Source organism: Acanthisitta chloris, unplaced genomic scaffold (genome assembly GCF_000695815.1).
Source record: "Acanthisitta chloris isolate BGI_N310 unplaced genomic scaffold, ASM69581v1 scaffold18875, whole genome shotgun sequence".
NCBI classification, from domain to species: Eukaryota; Metazoa; Chordata; class Aves; order Passeriformes; family Acanthisittidae; genus Acanthisitta; species Acanthisitta chloris.
This window is the reverse complement of record NW_008675610.1, coordinates 89526-109875: the sequence shown is the minus strand read 5'-3', so window position 1 is coordinate 109875 and position 20350 is coordinate 89526. Positions and strand designations below refer to the sequence as shown.

At 37.9% G+C, this 20350-nt stretch overlaps 1 protein-coding gene across 1 annotated transcript in view; it reads left to right on the top strand.

Moving 5' to 3' along the window:
• Positions 1-20350, top strand: part of LOC103803289 (cadherin-8) — a 37661-nt gene that overhangs the window by 8262 nt on the left and 9049 nt on the right. The window contains exon 3 of the mRNA XM_009075836.1: positions 638-755. Coding sequence (XP_009074084.1) covers positions 638-755 — 118 coding nt within the window. The remainder of the gene's footprint in view (positions 1-637; positions 756-20350) is intronic.

The following is a 20350-nucleotide window of genomic DNA, read 5'->3' as shown; positions in this document are numbered from 1 at the left end:
CTCTTTCCTCTCCTAACCTTAATACTCTGCATTATTCTAGGAATCATTTTTTAATAATGAGATTTTAAAACAAACAAACATATGTACCTCGTACAGGAATGGATAAGGTTTTATTTAAATTAAGATAAAATAACCAAACAAATATAGACTTTGATTTATTTTGTTCAGTTTAGATGATTTGAAAGTTAATTTTTTTAAAAAAATATTTATTCAATGAAGTGAAAAATGGTGGCGAGGGAAAAGAGATAGGATGCAACATATATATTCTGGTCCAGTGAGAAGTGTGGCTGCATGGATGGAAGACGACCATAGGCATCAGGAGTGTTTCCAAGCAGTTTTCCTTCTTTATTGCTGAATAATTTATGCTTTGCCTAAATCAGAAGCAGTTTTTCCTGGTCTCTCTTACCTGTCTCTCCTAATTCCTTGCCTCCTTGATCAGGAAACAGTGTAAATGTGTTAGATAGAGTTGCTGATCCCAAGACTTCCAGTCTAAGGTTCGTAAAAGCCTTGCAAAGTTATGAATTAGCTGTTTTAATGTGACGTGCAGACAAGTGCAAAGGTGTCTAATAGAATGTTTTTTTCAATCCTGTGTGTTTATCAAGAGTGTGAGTACTTAATGAGCCCATTTCTGTTGTAGGTAATTCAGATTGTCAGTGCCATTGACAAAGATGATCCCAAAAATGGGCATTATTTCCTGTACAGCCTTCTGCCGGAAATGGTCAACAACCCAAATTTCACCATCAAGAAAAATGAAGGTAAATATACAATGTGCGTCTCAACAACTTAGTTTTTAATTGTTTTGTTGAATTCCAGTTACTTCACCAGGTTGTCCTTTGTACAATTACAAGGTAAATAAATAATCTGCTCAATGGTATCTTTGTTATATCTCCTAAGCTGTTTCCAATAACTTTACAGTAGATAAGAAGAAAGTAAAATGAATACAGAATTTAGAGCCAGAAGACAGCTCACTGGCTTAAAGAGAATGAAAGGATGGATTTACTGCCTGTATTATTTCTATTAATTTGAAATTCCAGAGTTATGCTCTAAGATGAAAATCTGAAACTCTGTTGATAGATAAATGTTGATCCCTCCATTGACTGGTTATAGATGGGGACAGAAAATTAAATATTTTCTAAATCTCCCAAAGGAAACACCTTTTCAGTCTGTTTGTTGTGTGTATAAAGGTTCCAACGTATTTTGGTGAGAAACGTTTGCTAGAAAGAGAAATCTGCTAGGTCAGCAAAGCCCAGAAGGGCACTTTGTATCACTGTGCTTTGGAGCACTTCTGGAAGGGCAGAATGTCATTTTGTAGTGCTATTGAAGGAAACTTTCATGTGTGATGGCGAAAAAAAAAGACCCATTTAATATTGTTGAGCAATAAATTTTATACTGGTCCTCTTTTTTGGCACACAGAAATATTTGAAGGTCATGTGAGAAAGAGCTAGGAATGATCCCAAGAATGCTATAAATAGTGCTTTATGTATTTGTATTTGTATATTCAGCAAAGTTTTTCCATCTTGTGGGGTTTTTTTTTTCTAATAAAACACACCCTGTCAGGAATTTTAGTCAAATTTGGTCTCTTATTTTTCTTATTTGAAATGATAATAAAGGAAATCCCTATTACCCCACTACTACTAGAAAGATGTTTGTGAGGTGTATGTGCAGGAGTGTAAAAGTAATGCATGAAATGTCAAGGAAAGAGAAAATGCTGTTTCCTGTTTGATTCTAGCTGTTCCAACCCAGAAGCATGATGGCACTGTTTTGTGAAACGACACTATAAAACCTAAATTCTTAAATCTGCCTAAATATGCTATATGTTTCTTTGCTTTAGATATGTTTTTTCCCCTTCTAACATTCACAGTGTGTCTCTGCTTATATCTGTACTTTCCTGTAGGAAATGAGTTTCTGTATATTTTCTGTACTTACAAGAGAAGACAAAACAAACCTCTTCAAAATGAATTTCCTAATCATCAGTAGTGTAACACAAATTGAATTAAGCATCCTAAATGTGAGGTGGTTTGCTTGGCACAGCATGACAAAGTGAAAAAGGTCTTAGCATTTCTTTTCGTGCTTAAATCCTGAGCTCAGGTTGTTAATTCACCTTGTCCTTCCAATCTGTTACCCATTTAAGACCCACTCCTACTCATAGACAATGGCAAAAGGAATCCTGCTCTGAGTGGGTATGAGGAGCCTTCCTAGATAACCAGGTTGAGAAAAATAAGTCCAATTGTGTTACAACATTGCACTTGGTTTTGCACAGGTTTTAATTCATTTGAATCAGTTAAATGTGAAAATCCTCTTAAAACAACCAACTGAAATCTCCTGAAATTAAAAATCCGCTTGAAGAGACTTTTCGGATTTAATCCTTCAGTATCCAATAATAAAATTCCAACTAGGCATGCCATCCTTGTCTGCCAGGATTGCTCAGTCCGGGGCGCAGTGCATGGCTGATGCTAGAACATGATCTCCCACAGGAAGCAAATATTCCTGTCAAAGCCAAAATCAGGGTATAATTTGAGGTGAGTTTTCCTGTCCTTTAAACATCATAAATCTTTAGTAAGTCTTTATTTAGTTATGACACTTTAGCAATGAACTTGACCGTGACTGTCTTGCATAGATCTGCTAGATAAGCATGAGTGATTATTCTTGTTGAAAACCTCCAGTATGTCTAAAAAACCTGAATTCACAAGTCAAATTTCTCCTTTTTTTTGCACTCCTGAGTGTCTGGGTGCCCGAAAGTCAGATTGGTGTGGTTTGTGAGCAGCTCTGGAAAGAAAAACCTGTAGTAAACTCTATACTCATTTCTGAAGATCAGATTTGAGAACAACCCACTTATGCGTGGAACAGGAAAACATTTCCTCATGCGGGTGGCCAAAATCCTTGACAATTTCCTGACTGTGACCTCAGCCTCAACTTTCTTGGCCCTGCCAGTTTTTCAGTGCAGCAGAGTGATGTGGTGGCTGCAGAAGAAATGCTGTCCTCTTGCGGATGCTATCCAGGGATTACATTTTCTCAGGAAACCTCCTAGAGAAACCCAATCTTTTACTTGCTAGAATTAGCAAATTTTTTTCTTTATTGGAATAATTTTTCATCTCTTGCCTTTCTCCAAAATTTTCTGAAGGGCAGAGATAAATAAAAGCAGCCCTCCTCAAGAGCATTTGTGAAATGATATTGCCCTTTTGAGTTCTTCTTTTGTGCTTAAGGTAACAGTGTGGCATTTGGCAGTCACTTTTCTTCGTGGTATAATGACATCATCTGAACTAGTGTCATTCGTATGCAAAGAGTGCTGCTTGGCATCTGCCAGGAGAAGAAAGCTGCAATGTTCTCTTTCTGTCCCTCATACTAAAGAATATATAAGATGCCTGTGTTATGGAATTTTCTCTTGCTATATGGAACATAAGCAAAACCATTAATCAATTCACTTTGTTGCCTACAGGCTAATTCTATTGTTTACAACCTTCCAGATTGTCCCAAGACAAGTTCACATGATACTTCAGTAATTAACTGTGCTGCCAATGTACACTGTAAATATTATGATTGGCCACGTTTTTATTGCCAAATATGTTTAACTGAGTGACACAACAGGTATCTTGATCAGCAATCAGAAAAAACCTCTCAATTCTCCTAAGATTATATTCTGTATTATAGAAATGTTCTTGTGATCACAGCAGAATCTGTTCCTTGAAATTATCTACCAGCATTCTTTATTTGCTTGGCTGTTGAATTTCCATAGTTACAATCCCTTCTGTAGACAAGATACCCCAAACTGTGGAGAGTATAGTGCTTCTCTGATGGAAATAATGTCAAAATGCAAAGGCAAATGCCATCATGCATCTCACTGAATGGCTGTAGATCATCTCTTAGCAATCTTTATTTTTCATATTTTCTGATCAGTTCTTTCTGTCATTTTCCAAGCTCTGATGTCTGTTATTGGGTAGGTTTTGTAGGTTGTGTGCCTTGGGTTCATGGGCAGTGAGTGATAATCTGAAGTCAAGCAATGCTCCTCTCTGTAATGCAAGGAATGCTGATCACTTAGATTGTCAGGTGCATAAACCTTTATCCCCTCACAAGACAAATAATCAAATTATATAACAAAAATACAAAAAAAAAAGAAGTTATTGCAACATGAAAATCATGTAATGTTTTCTGTGTTAGTCCTGGTGACTAAACCTGTGACTCTCTGGCATAACAAATCCTTGACTGCACAAACTCCTACAGACTGACACTCTGGGCACTTCCTTTTCATGTGGCTTTGTGCTGGATTTCTGCATAGGAGCAGAAGTGGGAAAAAGATGAAAATAGATATTTTATGTAGTGTGTCTGACAAACTTCAAACCAGAAAAACCTGAAACTTCAGATGAAAATATCTAATGTTTAGACAAGTGTTGATACACCCTAGCAATGTGTTGTAGACTGACTAGAATTAACCCTTCCAAAAAAACTGTAGAATCACAATAAATGACAAAAAACTGACAGGAATTTAGACAACTGATCAGGATTCTGTACTGTCATGGCAGTGAAATGAGACCTCTGGAAATGGAATTAGCATTTGTTGACAGCCTTTTTTCAGGTGAGTGGTCTTCACAGAGCATTACCTAATATCTAATGCAAGTATCTGGATTGTCTCCTGCATCCCAAACAATACCCTCACAGTAGTACCTGTTTTCAGCATTGAATTCATCAGGTTTCCTTAGATTGTTCAAGTGAGAACAGAATTCTGTGATAAAAGCGTTTTCACACATGCAAACATTTTGATATGCTGCCAATGCAATTTTTACTGGCAAAAACTAGCAAATACCTCTTTGCCATAAAGAGATTGAAAGTTTTTCCCAAAATATGTTTCCATTGCTATTCCATTTTTCTGATGCCAAATTCTGTTTCCTAATGGAATAAACCCCAAATCCAACATTCTACACTGCCCTTGTCAGAAGTATTACTGCAGCCAGATGAAGTGGTGCATCTCTGCTGTATAAATATGATATTCCATACCTCTTCTTAGGGCTTATGCAGTAGAAGCAGCCACAGGGTTGCCTGGGGCATGGGCAGGGCTTACTTTTTTGTTAAGAATCTTAATGACATGAGCTCATATTCCTGCACAAGTCCACTAGGCTGCTTTGGCTTGGAGTAGGCTGATTATAAGTAATTGACCTCCCCTCTCCCAAAGATATTCAATGTCCATCTGGCAAGGTGAGCTCTGAATTTGGTCCAAACTGATTTTAGTGAGTGCATAGTAAAGAGGGGTTTGAAATTGCAGCATTCTATATACTTCAGTGATGAACTGTTCTATGGGTTCTCTATAACAAGCTTGCTATTTATTCTCAGCCACGCATAGTCACCTGTGATACCTGTAATAGTTCCAAGAGTGGCCATGTTCAAATGGCCATTTCCATTGTACTTTCCATCTAGCAAGTTTGAAGTGTTGATTATGTCCTGCCCTATGTGCTGCCTTGGAAGCATAGGCACTGTGTCATGTATTGAAATGGAAACAGCCTGGTATAATGCCTTCAATCACTGCTGTATGCCTTTGTATACCAGTGCTTATTTTAAAATATTTTCTATTTCTCATCCCCTCTCTGCCATTAATAAACAAATATTTCTAAATTACTTCACACTGGCTGGAGAAGTCAATTACATGCAAGCTCTTTGGTAGATATCTCAAACAATTGTCAACACTTTTTTTTTTTTTGAAAATGCCTCTGTCATTGTGGTTTTAATACAATAAAACTTAGATTTTTTTTTCCACTTCTTTTTTTCCTGAAAACAATTTTAGCAGCATCTGTCAAATACACACCTGGAGGGTGAGCCTTTTCTTCCCACCAGGGTAACTCTCATGTTAAAGTGAGTCTTTCCCTGAATCAATTTCTTTTGGCATTTCTGGAAAAGTCTCTGCCATTGTCTCAGCTGCCAGCTAAAGCTCCTTCTGTGTTTGTGATTGACTTTTCTTTCCAAATATACACCTCAGGGAGCTCTGAGGTGGCACTGCTGTTCCATTGCCCTCCATCCACTTTGCCCAATTTCAAAGTTAACCTCCTGACCTCGGGGACAAATTGCCTTAGCAAGGACATCATTAAAGCCATCATTTCTTGATGGATGAACAATGAACATCTAGAATAACAGCACCCATATGGTCCCTTGGATGTGAGCAATATATCCTCGTCCATTTTTGCAGTTGCATGCAATTTTTCCAGGGCCTTGGGGAACTTTGTGGCCCAGCTGCCACGTGCCAGAGGCTGTTTCACAATGGCACTTCTCAAGGGAAAGCACATGCTTAGGTATTTCTTATGTGTTTAATTATAATCCTCATTTCTTTTATATATCAATAATTAGAATTTCAAACTCTAAAACATACCAAATCACATCCTTGTAAGTGGTGTTCTTGACAAGGGAAATTGTGATGTACTCAGAGATGTGTCGTGCATCTTATAAGTAAATATTTTTCTACTCTGTCCATCAGTATTAGTAGTACGGTATAGCATCTAGAACATGTAAAGGAATATGCTGCATAATCTAGGAAATAGCATTGATCAACATCTCTCTTAATAGGCATCGTTTTGTCACCAGAAATCAGAAGGAATCCTTGCAGAGCAAGGTGCAATCAGTGTGAAAGAAGTAGAGTTAGAAATAAAGTATTCCAGTGTATTAAAACCCAACAAACACAAACTAACCTATAATCTGGCACTTGTGTGGCAGAATCTGCCATCCACAGGGACACATCATGTTTCTCCAGGAGGGTTCATAGTGTGAAAAATGTATAATAAATATCATACTATCAATCTTTTTCTCAGCATGGCATTTAAACTGGAGCTGCTTAAATAGCAAAGTTCAACATTTTTATAGCCTCTGCATAGTAGAAGAACCTCAGTTTATTGATTTTTTTTAAAATGAATGATAGAGTTAATAATGAAATTGTTAATATAAAATCATTGAAATATTTCCTTTTCAGTGTGGTTGAAAGATTTTGTTCAAGAAGTTCTTTTTTGCTTCTGTTATAAATTGTTTGTTAAGGAAATTAAAACAAAGCATAAAGATGTTGATGTTTTGCCAAGTAGGAAGGTCTAAGTATTATCAAAACAAATCATGTGATAGTTACAGTAGCTAAGCACCGTGAAATGTTGTAGTTCTGTGAATTTAGGCTATCAATTTAAACATCAAATCTTATTTCAGAAAATTCTTAATTATATTTTGGTGCATACTTACCTTTCTCAGTTAAAAGTTGTGTGGTGATAAGAGAACCCTGTGCTGCCTCACCTCCCTTGCTGTTGGAGCAGGCAGGCAGGGAGACTGGCCTGAAAAAGGAAATGACTGATCCAAGCTTCCACTGAATTCATATGCAAAAAAGTGGTGTTTAGCAAGTGCAAATACTTTTACTGGAGTGAGTTGTTGTGTGTTGGATGGTAAGTGTCAAGTCCCCGAAATAATTCATTTCTATAACAAAGGAAATGCAATTCCTTCCTCAGGTTCCTTCATCCTTGGTCCTTAGACAATTCACCTGACTGAAACTACTTTGGATCAGAAACTATGTTAGATCATCCTTTGTAAGAAAAGTAATCAATTTTCTTATTTACATATCTGACAATTCTAAGATGTAATGTCATCCTGTGAAATAATAAACTATGTCTAAAGACTAAAAAAGATGAGCCGTTTTTGCCAGAGATGAAGTGCTAAGCTGCGTGAGGTGGAAATCAGTGCTAGAGATCTTTAGACTAATAACAAATTCTGGAAGACTGGTAGTTTTTCAAGTTAATAATTATATTACCAAGGGACCCCAATACATTCCAGTAATGCTCAGAAGTTCTGTCTTGCCAGGCACTGAATGCATTTCCATTTTCACCGTATGATTTCACATTGCAGTCGAAGTGATACATCCAAGTCCTTTCTACTACTCTGTTTTGCAGTCCTAGCAAGGTTACACTTGTCCACTGTACAGTAGTGTTAGTCCCATCTAGTCTGAGAATGCTGCTGAAAATATTCTCAGTATTTATCTTTCTGCTGATAACCTTCTGCTTCCTTTCCCACTTTTTTCTTTACTATCATCTCTATCGACTATGTTCTGTTATTCCCTGATGTTCTGTTTTTCCTTGATGTTGAATATCAGTTGAGTGCAATTTGAAACACCTTCCCTGGCATAGAAGGATGTGATGTTGTTTTCTGAAGTGATTGCAGTAATGTAGATGGAAAGCCAGCATTTTTCCACTCCAATCCTTTGTGTGCCACTTCCTTCACTGACACCTGCTTCTGCTGTCTTTCCCATCTTTCTTCTTGCATGCAGATCACTGCTCTTTCTGGACTCCTCTCTAATTAGAACCACAGAACAGGTGAAGACTAAGTACAGTTCCTCTGCAAACATACGCTTTAGCCCTAGCTAGATGATTTGCACCTTCTTGCAATGGTTATGTGCTTTTCACCGCTTGGATAGGCTAAAGAGATGAATCCTCCTTGGTGCACACAGCTGTTCTAGCTGAAACTGAGTGTCAGAAACTAGTCAGCTCTTCAAAGGCTAACTCAGCTACCAAGCTCCTCCACGCTTTGACCGTGCTGTCTGTTCTGTCCATCTGAAACCTTATTCACTCCTCTCCTGTATTCAGGATGCAGGACTCCAGACAGATTCCCTCTCTCCTCCGCCCTAAGCCAGATGTGATCCATCAAGTCTTCATTCGACTGGACAGGCCAACCTGATGAATGAACCAGCAAGGAGGGGCCACCTGGTAAGCTGATTGTCCTCTTCTAGGCATCTCTAGGCTCTTCCTCAGCTCTGCTGTGTTTCCCAGCATGGCTGTACTTTTTATAGTTGTGTAGCTGGCAAAGTGTTTCTCTGGGAGCTCTTCTGTTCCAAATGCTGTTTAACCTTTCCGTCCTGTTTTAGTTTAGCTCTGTGGTGACAACTTCTTCCCAAGCCTCATAAATACAAACTCTCAGACAGCTACAGAAGAGTTGTATATGCACACTGGAAAATAAGACTGATTTCCATAGCATCTCATCCTTTTTTGGTCATATGAATCAACCACAATTACATAGCTATTTCAGGGTATCAATGTAAACATGACCCAGCCCAAAACAGCACCCACTGTGAGTGATGAAACACAGAATGATACCATATACATGCAGCCTGCCATTACACATACATGACCAAAAAGACTTCTATTTCACTCATTCTTAATGCATTATTTGTGCTGCTGGCAACAGAATGTTGCCAAGGCGTCAATTATGTTTCATTTTATAAATCAAACCAATTGAGAACCAGATGCAATCTGAGTGAAAAAGATCTGAGGTCAGTGTTGTGCACCATATGTACGACAGTGCTTACTCATGATGAGGGAATGGATTGGACAGCTGTGAATTTTCCTGCTGTGGAAGTTTCATCAAGCTCAGACAGTGTAACATACTCAGCTCTCTCTTTCCGACTTTTTTTCACTAATTTCACAATAAAACTAAAGAAAAGTTAGCAACTCTGCTATGGCTTTAACAGTCTCGGTAAGGGATAATAGGTTATGAAAAAACCAAAGAGGAAAGGAATTTGGTCAGCAAATTAGCATGGAAATCTATCTATTTTAGTAATAATATGGAACATGGTTGAAAGAAATAGCAGGTAAGAACAAATTGAATCTTCAGTGTGACTTGATTTCAGATACATATTGGGGAAAATAGACATTAAATCAGGGTCTCAAAACTGAGCTGTTTTTAGCAGGCAGAAAGATGTTGTTCTTAATGAGCACAAAATTTGTTGGCCAACAACAGTAACATCTGCAGTACCAGCTCTCTGGAATTTATCCACAGGCAGAAACTGGTGCCCAGGATGTTCTACCTAAATGTGAGAAAGAACTTCTTTCCTGTGCAGTCACTGAGCACTGAACAGATTGCCCAGAGAGGGTGCAGATGTTCCAGAACTGTCTGGACACAATCCAGTGCCATGTGGTCTGGGCTGAGCCTGCTTGGGCAGGGAGGTGGGACCAGAGACCCACTGTGGTCCTTTCCAGCCTGACCCATTCTGGGTTTCTGTGAAACATTGCTCCTTTTAATTTTCAAAAGTTCCCTAAGTGCTCTAAAAACATAACTCCTTGAAACCTAACAGCATTGAGGATTATTATAGTCTAGGAATTTAAGAGTATTTCATGGTAGTATTTGTAACTAAGTGAAAATATAATATTTGGGGATAAACGTTCAGATTTTTAATCAACTACCTTCTGAAAGTATGTTAAGAGCTTTCTGCCAAAGTACCACTTCTGACTTCATGGATGAATCTAATTCCTCCAAGTTTTCTGCAAGAACCAGTTTCTGTAGTAGAAGTCTTTGTGGACAATGCACTGACTATGTTTGATTTCCTGTAAATGGGTTTAATTCACTGAGTAGGAGGAATGATGTCCTGGGGCTGAAGGTTCTGATAGAGCCTTTGATCCTTCACCACCTCAATGTATTACCTGACAGAGACATATTGCATCTCTGAACTCCCCCTCTGTTTTCACCTCGTTGTCAGGTTTTGTCTTGAATATCTGGATTTTCTTCCTAAAATCGGTACATATGGCATAAGATTGTTCTCTGTTTGTTTTTACACCTTGTAAATTTATTGCTTGCTCTCATTATGGAATACTTTCTTGTTTTGTTATATCCTAAACACAAACTGTTGAGGAGGAATAACAATTAATTTGTTAGATGCTCTAATCACACTTTTGTCAATTAATGAGAAACAAGATAGGAGCCTCATTTCAAAGTTTCAGTTGTAGTTAAGATTAAAAGAACACCAACACTTTTCTGTTAGAGGAAGACTCTAGACAGTCTAAAAATGCAAACAGTTTAAGCAGGAATCATCACATATTAGCTGTTAAATTTTCCTTTGATTACTGAAAATCTCCTTTTTGGCATTTTATCAGCTACAAAGTATACAGACTATTTGCACGTGGTTCCTCCATTGATATAGAAGGTATTAATTTTTCACATTTAGCCTCAAGGCTTATCTGATAAACTATTGCACAATTAACATTATAATGTGAACTAAAAAGACAAAGACCAGATTCCAGATTCCATCTTGTTTGTGAACGAATTCCACAAGTGGTGAACACAAAAAGGAGTTACTGTTGGAATCACAGTCATTCTCCCTACGAGGTGACCATTATATTGATTGTTATGTGAGCTCTGTGTCTGTGCATCCTCCTGGACCTGTCTGCTATGGTCACACTTATTCCATGCCCTTTTGTTTCTTCCTTACTATTTTTGGGGAGGTGACTGCTCAAGAATGGGCTATATTTCTCTGTCAGAACAAATATAGTTGTGACACACGGAAGGAAATAGGAAATTTTGAATTATTTTTACCAGAACTTATCATATTAAGCCTTAGAGAATAAGGGAGACAAAGCTTTTATTCCATTGGTTGAGGGTTTTTTGTACCACTTAAGTTATTTTCCCATCAGCTCCTGGTTTTGTAATTTCTCTGGGTGACCTTGTTGTAAAATAAGTCACTTTGTTGGTTTGCATTTAATTCTATCTAATTAGGAGATATTTTATTTGGCAAACATCCAGTAATTAGTGATATATTTATGTAATTATTAGCATGTAATATTTATATAATAAATATGCCTAGAAGGCAATCCATTCAGAGGGCAGAAAAGAGGTAGAATACATGATTTTACTGAAAGCAAAGTGCTTACATACCGAGCCAAATGAAGAAAATAAATGAAAAGCATAAGTTGACCTGTCTAGTCTGGGGAGAGAGTTTGCATATCCTAAAATGATAGGATGTGCACACTTGCTAATCAGTGCTGATTAGAGAGGGAGTGAAGATGGGCCCCTGTTTGAAGTGAGATAATAAGGCAGCTTGTCAGGGAGAGATAAATAGAACTTGAAGAAAAGGACCAGATGTCTGCTCGATGGCATTGGAGAGGAAGAGCTAGTGGGGTCCTCCGAGGGTGCTGGGGATGGTGTGCAGCCAAACACAGGGAAGCATCAAGGCAGTGGTGTCTGTCTGCATGTGTGAAGAGAGCAAAGTGACACCCCCCAGCCTGGCCTGGCTGACTGTGGGCTCAAACGAGCAGTCTTCACCTTTGCTATGGGCTAAGGACTATTACATTCTTGAGCAATAACTGGAACACTCTAGTTATGGGGTTTTTTTGTGCACCTGATTCTATAATAAGACATAAGGCAGAAATAAATCTCTCTCTGTTGAGTTTTGATAGAGTTAGGTTTTGAAGTCATAAACCTTAAAAGGAACATTAGCAGTTATCACTGAGTGCTGATGAAAGCACTCTGTTGTGTTCTATAGAATGCTGGACTGTCTTGAACAAGAACACTGAATATTTTCTTCTCTTTTTAGAATGTGGTAAATGACATAAGTTTCACATTGCTTTTGGAAAAACATGCACAGCTTTTTGGGGTTGTGTTTTGTTCGGAAACTTCCATTCAGTCTAAGCTAAAATCTAGGTTATAGAAAATAATAAAAAGTAAAATAAAGCTGTTTCATGTAGCCCTTTGGAACTTGTCACTCCCTAACCTTGCTTAGCTCTGTCATGTCACTTTCTATAACATTTTCATCCATTACATATGACCCTTCTGTAAACTATGCAGTGTTCCCCCCAACAAAGATTAAGACCTTATGATCTCAGACCACTCTCCAGGAGTGATGGTTTTTTGATTGAAGAATTGTTCTGAAGTTCAGAGCAGTTCTGTATAGCTTGGCTATGGGTTTCCTGCATGAATTCAGACAACTCAGTTAATCACTGTGCCTGTCACTGAGCCATGCATACACTGCAGGCCTATGAGCAGTTCCCTATGGATTGGTAAAGACTGAGATTTTCAGGAGTGCTTTAAGGGGTCTCTGGACTCTTCTGAGCCTCCCAGTTGGAAAACACGTAGAAGCTGTTTGTCAGCTCAAGGAAGGAAATGGTGGAGCCCAGTCTAAGGACAGCTGGAGTTAAGGCATTGTTGTATCTTTGATACAAGCTGCAATACTAAGTCCAGAGGAAGGGAGTTTCCACTCTATTCTACATCACACATCTCCTGTATCATTTTTATCTGTCCCACATCATTACTTCTGTGTTTGTAATATTTTCTATTTTTAGATACGAAAAATAATTTCTTGTAACAAATCAACATTCTTGTTTTGTGATTTTCTTCCACTAACACACAAGATCAAAAGATGTAGTTGCTAAAAACTTTAGAGTTCCAATGAAGTCTCTCTAGCAGAACCACTTGCTTCTAAACTTTAGATACAGGACTTAGCTTTTTCTGGATTAAAATTGTTTTTATTAAATCTTTTCCTGCTTCTTTGTTGATTCCCCCCCGCCCCCCAGTAAGGAAACATGTAGCTTTCTCTAAGTATCTCTTGTTTTGTTTGCTCTCCTTTTTGAATAGATATGGTTTTCATTATGATCATGGAACTCTTTTTGGTATATAGCAATGAGTTTTTCTTTGCCAGTAGAGTTGCCATCTCTTGTAGTACTGTTACATGATCCTGCTTCATAATTTCAGTGTACCTTCTGCCTGTACACTTCACTTGTACTGTATCAGACTCTTCATCACAACTTTGAAGACAACCAGGAACCATTTCATTGTGACAGGCAAGGTGTTCTCTTAGCATAAGATATTTTTACCTCATAACTTCTCTGCTTGGTACAAAGAGAAAAAAATGAACATAATGTCTTCTGTCTGTCATACAGATATTTCAATTGTGAATAACAAATGTTTTACTATTTGTAGAACCTCCATCCTTGGAGATATTCAAAAGCTGCCTGGACAGGGTCCTGGGCTCTAGACAGCTGTGCTTGAGCAGAGGGTGGACCCATATGACCTCCAGAGGTCCCTTCCAACCTCAATCATTCTGTGATTCAAGAATTCTAGAACACCCTATGAACTGCTGCTGTAGTTTGCAGATATTTACCAATATTAGCATTGACTTTGTAATTTCTTTGCAGCAGTGGGATGGAAGTCAAAGGCTGACATCTTTCTCTGGCTCCTTATTCTTTCCAAGTCATGTATTGTGTCACACAACATACACAGCAAAATTAGGGCCTTGCGGTCTGTCGCAGTCTTGGAATCTAAATTCAGATGCATGTGTGTTCCTGCTTTTATTCTCAGTAATCCAACTGTGTATGCTAGTTTGGAACTTTTGCCTATGCCAACTTTTCTCTAGGTAGTGTTTGCATGCTGTGCAGGAACATTCCCAAGAGTATCTGGAATGTTTCATTTGAAAACTTTAGACAATCTGTTCCACTCTATAGACAGGTAATTGTTTTTTTCTCTTACTGAAATTCCTTCTCTGGATGCCTTTTGCTCTTCCCTGCATTTCAAATGGCCATTAGTCTTCACCATAGGAGACATGTCCTCATTGAGAGGTGTGCATAGAATAAGGCATTATGTGTGTACTTTGGGTGTAAGACAGAGGTATAAATTACTGCCATTAATGGCCTGATGATAACAAATTGTTATTGTTATATGTAATCTGCATATCAGAATGTCTTCCAGAAGTCATTATCATGCTGCCTGTGTGCCCAGGGGCAATGTTATACCATAGCATTTCAGTCTTTCAAATTACAAAAAGCTAATATAACTCTTGATGACATTTACAGAAATGTATAATGGCACTTCTTTCAGTTCTCTCCCAGAGACAGTGAAGTTAAAGGGAGTTCTGCATGTATAAAACTGGGGGATCTTGCACTTGTAAAATCAAAGCCACAGGGTTTTTTTACTTTAGTGGCACCAGCTCAAGAAAATGTTAAGTCAAAATTGGTTTTAATTTATTTTCTGACTTAAAATGCCCCAGCCAATGTGAGTCGTATTTAACTTTCAATACTCTTTGGCAGAGAATACACATTCTAAATTTCTTCTCATAGCAAGTTGTTATGTCAGAGTTATAAACCCCTGAAAATTGGCATTTTGTAATGGAAGTGCTGACAAGACCTTTATTACACCAGTACAAACAGGCAGCATTCCAATAAATGCTGGTTGCTGGTTTTTATAGCCTGGTGGTTGCTTTCTGCCACTGTATTTCAAAGTGAACATTAGGAAAAAAGTAAATAGCATAATAGAAATACATTGGTATGGATGGAATTTGACTCTAACTGTTATAAGAAACCTTCAATATAGTTGATAGGTCTGATTCCAGATTCAGTTTTTAAGGACTGTTCTGTGATCTACTGGCAAATTGTTTTAAATTCCATGTATACATTCCATATAGGATTGGAATAGAAAAGATAATCATCATGGCATGGAGAAATGGATGTTAAGTTACTTAAATGCCAAGAACGCATCACATTTAAACCCCAGAATGTTCCTATTTAAGTTTTATGTTTCTTTCTGTGGTATTCATAGTTTACATTCTAGAAAGAAAGATTCGCTCCAAACAAAAGTGATTGTCTTCATAGTCATGAAGACTCTGAACTTTTCCAGACTTCAGAAGTAAGTCACTGAAGTAAGAACTGCAGGATGTGTGTGAAGTGAGGAAGGTGAAGAACATGGGGTGGAATTCTTGGAACTTTTCCATCAGCTGCCAAAAGTACTATGAATTTCATGGAATCTGATTGAGGTTTAGCTTTACACATAAGAGAACCCCAAATCACTGTAATGTGTAAAACTGTACATCTCACAGTGACCTGAGGGGCTTAGAAACCTGTCCTGTCATCAGCTTCTCCTCCTACACTGCATTTGTGAGTGCACATTCACAGAAAGAACAAGAATCCATTATCCCTCAAGAAAAACAGATGGCAGCGCCTTGGGATAGTTGGCTTTTTTATTTATCTTTGCAGCATTTTTGTTGGAATCTGGTGATACAGCACTGGAAAGTTCTTGGTTCAAATGTCAAATATAGGCATTATTTTATCAAAGCATTGTAAAACACAGGATTGCTTTCTGAATTTTTTTGGTTAAAATAACAAGAGAATAGAATTAACTAGAATATGTAGATTTCAAAAATGATCCATCAGTCTATGCAAATTGCTGTGTTAATAATGTATTTTTAATGCTGAGCACATTTGACAGCCATTTCATCTCTCTTTCTAAACCAGAGCTTGGCAACCTGCATTAATTCTTACACTTTACAGATGTACCATTCAATGCACATGCCATGTAGTGATGTGATCCGAATAAAGTAAAGCATGTCAAAGCAATGGGATTATTAGTAAACAACTTTGTGACTGGCTTCTTGAATACAGAAGAGAAAAATGAGAGGCAAAAGCCACTGCTGCTTTAGCATATCTTACATCTTCACTGGCCTGGATTTGCCTCAGATTATGGGAATGTCAATCATAACTGGCACCAGGGGTTGAGGTGAGATAAATGGACATAGCAGAGTGGGTGAGATTCAGTCAGGTACGTTGGGTGCAGTTCAGACGACTGTGGGAACTGTGTGGCTTAAACAGACCCAGAGCTCCAAGTTTCCTGGTTTGATTTGCCCTGTGTGTCTGTAAATTCAAAAGAGAGAGAGGTACTATGTCCTAATTTTTTCTCTACCCCGTTAGCAATACAACTAGTAGTATTTCATTCTCAGCCTGTGCTTCTACATCATTATTTCTCCAGCAGGGATTTCCTGTCCTTTCTTCAATGAGTTAAAAATCAAGGTACAAAATACAAGAGTTGCTGCTAGACTGCAAGTGACCATACAGTTATGTTTGATTATAGCTCTGCTGGCCTAAAGGTCAAAGGAAAGTTTTAGAATACTTAAGAGACAATTATCTAAAGTTCAGACTTTTCCAAAGGAATAGAACTAGAAATTATACAGACTATTATCTAAAGTTCACATTTTTCAGTGGAAAAAGGTAGGAGGAAATGCTTATTCATCATCACTTTGCTGCTAATTTGTCTGGCTTTTTTGTTCCTTCTGTCAAGGATTTATTTACTGCAAGTTCTGTGTCACACAGTAATACTAACATAATTATTCCCCTTTCCAAGAAATTTTAACATATGAGAATGATGTATACATGATTAAATATTGCTTTGCTCGTGATTCAAAATTCCCAGCAGTACCTTTGATTTCTGCAAAGGAATACATGGAAATGTGTTTGGTTTTTTTCATTCATTAGTTGATTCAGCTGTTCAATTCTGGCATAAACTGCTATTATTTATGCCAACAGCTACAGAGAAAAGTTAATCAAAGATACAAAATATGTGACATTTTCCAACTATTCTTCTTCCTATACATTTTCTCCCATTAAATGCTTTTTCCCCCTATGTTTTTATTGGTGTTGTAAGGGATTACAGAATTTCCAAGTACATAGAGAAAATAAATTCATTTAAGTGTTTGCTAATTTGTTTTGGGCTTGTTTTGTGAATGGCTATTCTGTATGCCAGTGTGGCATGCAGCTTGCTGTGGTGCAGAAGAGACAGTTTGATCAGTCAGCAAAATTTTTATGGCACAAAAACTTTTTTCTTTTGAACCTGCTGTCTCCTATCAAATTTGATAGCACTCATCAATCTGCTTTTTTGAAGCCATCACAAATTTTTGACATTCATGAAAAGCAGGTCAGTTTGAAATACCTGTGAATGCTTCAGTGCCCATATGGTTTGGCCTTCATAAATCAGAAAAGATATACCATAAAAATGGCCTCTTTTTATTTTCAGATTATTTTGTAAGCCTTCTGTGTTTATGCCTTTACCATACGGATTAGGGAAAGGGTCATTTTTCTTGTAAACTGCTGCTCATCAGGATTTTGTTTGAGACATTCATCAAGGAAGGCCTAGTACATGCATGAAATATTACATATGACACAGTTATGTGTATATATATTAATGTGTGTATATATATATTAACATATATGCATATTTAAGTTCTCATTAAAATGTATTTGGTGTGCAGCAATGCACTCATGTTGAACACACTAGGTTCAATCATGAAACAAAGTTGTTATAGTAATACTAATGAACAAAGAAATTATTTTTTCAGCCACTAACCAATGGCAAATGTATAACATACAAGCTCCATATTGTTCCCTTTTAATCACTGTTTCTTTATAAAGTTGTACTGGTTTGGGCTGAAGTAGAGTTAACTTTCTTCACAGAGGCTAGTATGGGGCTATGTTTAGGATCTGTGCTGAACACAGAGTTGATAATGCAGAGATGTTTTTGTTATTGCTGAGCAGAGCTTACACAGAGTCAAGGCCTTTGCTGCTTTTCGTACTGCCACACTGGCAAGGAAATTGGGGGTGCATGGGAGACTGGGAGGAGACACAGCTGGGACAGGTGACCCAAACTGACCAAAGGGATATTCCATACCATAGGACATCATGGCTCAGTATATATAAGGTGGGAGGAAGAAGGAGGAAGGGGGGACATCTGGAGTGATGGCGTCTGTCTTCCCAAGGAACTGTTACGCGTGATGGGCCCTGCTCTCCTGGAGATGGCTGAACACCTCCTGTTCATGGGAAGCAGTGAATTAATTTCTTGTTTTGCTTTGCTTGTGTGTGCAGCTTTTGCTTTCTCTATTACACTGTCTTTATCTCAACCCATGAGTTTTTCTAGACTTTACCCTTCCAATTCTCTCCCCCATCCTGTTGGTGAGGGAGTGTGTGAGCAGCTGTGCGGTCCTTGGTTGCTAGCTGGGGTTAAAACACAACAAAAGTCTTTTTGCCTAAGGAAGAAACAAAAAATCCCTGTCATGAATGGGTGTTTCTCATAAAGCATTTTGATGGCATTCTGTTGGAAGCAGGAAACTGATGCTTTGTACTAAAGTGGAGTCTGAAACATATAAATCAGCTTTTCAGCTCAGGGCCTGTCTGTGAGCACTGTTCTTTTCCAAGGTGAACATGGCTGAGGGTGTGCTTTGAGCTGCCACTTCTGGTTCTTGTGCTGCATCAGGAAGCAGGTCATAGCTGTTGTTTCCCACTGGTTTTGTAATTACAAAAATAGAAAAAAATGCTGATTTTCAAACAGTTTTGTTGACAGAGAGATATCACATGTGCAAATGGGTAGGGACTTGTTGGTGCTGCACTCATGGAGTTTGTTTCTGCAGTGCAATCTTACCAAACAGGTGTTATTTGTAAATCTTTTCATGGAAAGAAAGTATTGTTGATAAAATATTCAAATGAACAGTGATTAAAGTATGGCTTGGAGCTCATGGGGTGTATAGAGAGCCTTTCTGAGAGACCTCCGTGTCTTTTGACAACTTTATTGGTTCCCAGACTCTAAAGTGGGGATTGGAGTCTTTCCTATATTCCACTATTTCTCTGTCATTAGGTCTGGATTTTGGAGAACAAGAAATTTGCTAGTGCTGCTACAGGTCTTTAAAAAACCTGTGTTTGGCATTGTAAGGTCTCCAGTACCGAACAGTAACTGTTACAAGAGGCATGTGCATGAATTAATGGCTATGCAAAGGGCTAAAATGGTACCTTAGCATTCTCTTGAATGCTAGTGCATTGGCAGATGATTCCTTAATGTTGTAGAGCTAACAGATCTTAGAAAGTGGGATGCTCTGGTTTTTCTGCCTGTATTTTGGTAGTTTCCACTGAAACCTTAATGAGAACAACTTACTTGCTCAGTTATTTCAAGGTGTTTTGAGCTTTTTTATGTAAGAATTGATGCCACTTATGAACTGAGAAAGGAAATGAATGAGCTGTCCTTGTCTTTTCATTATCAAAAAAAAGTCACAGTAAGGATATTCTTGCTGCTCCTCTACTTGTGTCAAAGGACTTTCTTTTACAGAGAATCTGTTTCAGATTTTAAAATGTATGCCAAAAATAGCTTTAATAAACATGAAGAAACATATATTTCTGTAGTTCTGGTGTTTCCAGCTGTAAAGTTTCCAATTAAAATTCTTTCTTCACCGAAGTAATATATCCAGCATAGATAACAACTTCTACCACAAAGTCCTTAATCCCATAAATTATTTGATCTTTCTGAGAACATTATAAAAGTGATAGAAAAAGAAAGACAGAAAGAGAGTTAGGTAGGTGTAAGGTTACACAGCAGGGAAGTCCACTGATCTCAACATATTAGAGAGCATGAGGGAATTAAAGAATTGTGATAATGTGTGCAGAGAAAATGACACTTGGATGCAAACTGACTGCTTCTGGTTTTTCCTTTTGTTCTCGTATTTTATTGTCTGATTTAAAATTGCCACATGCATTCTTATACAAAGTGGAAGATGAAGTTGACTCCTGCCTGCTAATTTCATATCTGGATTGATGCTGATGCCATTAAAGTCACTCCTGTCCAGCAAATCCAGAAGTAGCTTTGTATTAAAATCATTAGATTTACATTTTCTCAAAATCTTTCATCCTAGAACCTCAAAAGAGATCTGGAGGTCTTGGGAACAGTTGGGGAATCGACAGGAAGCACTTGGTATTGTGGTAATCACTGTGGTTATTCAAACTACCTTTGCCTAGAGATCACACTGGACATCTTGTAAAGACCTTCTGCATTGTCCTTCCTTGTTCCA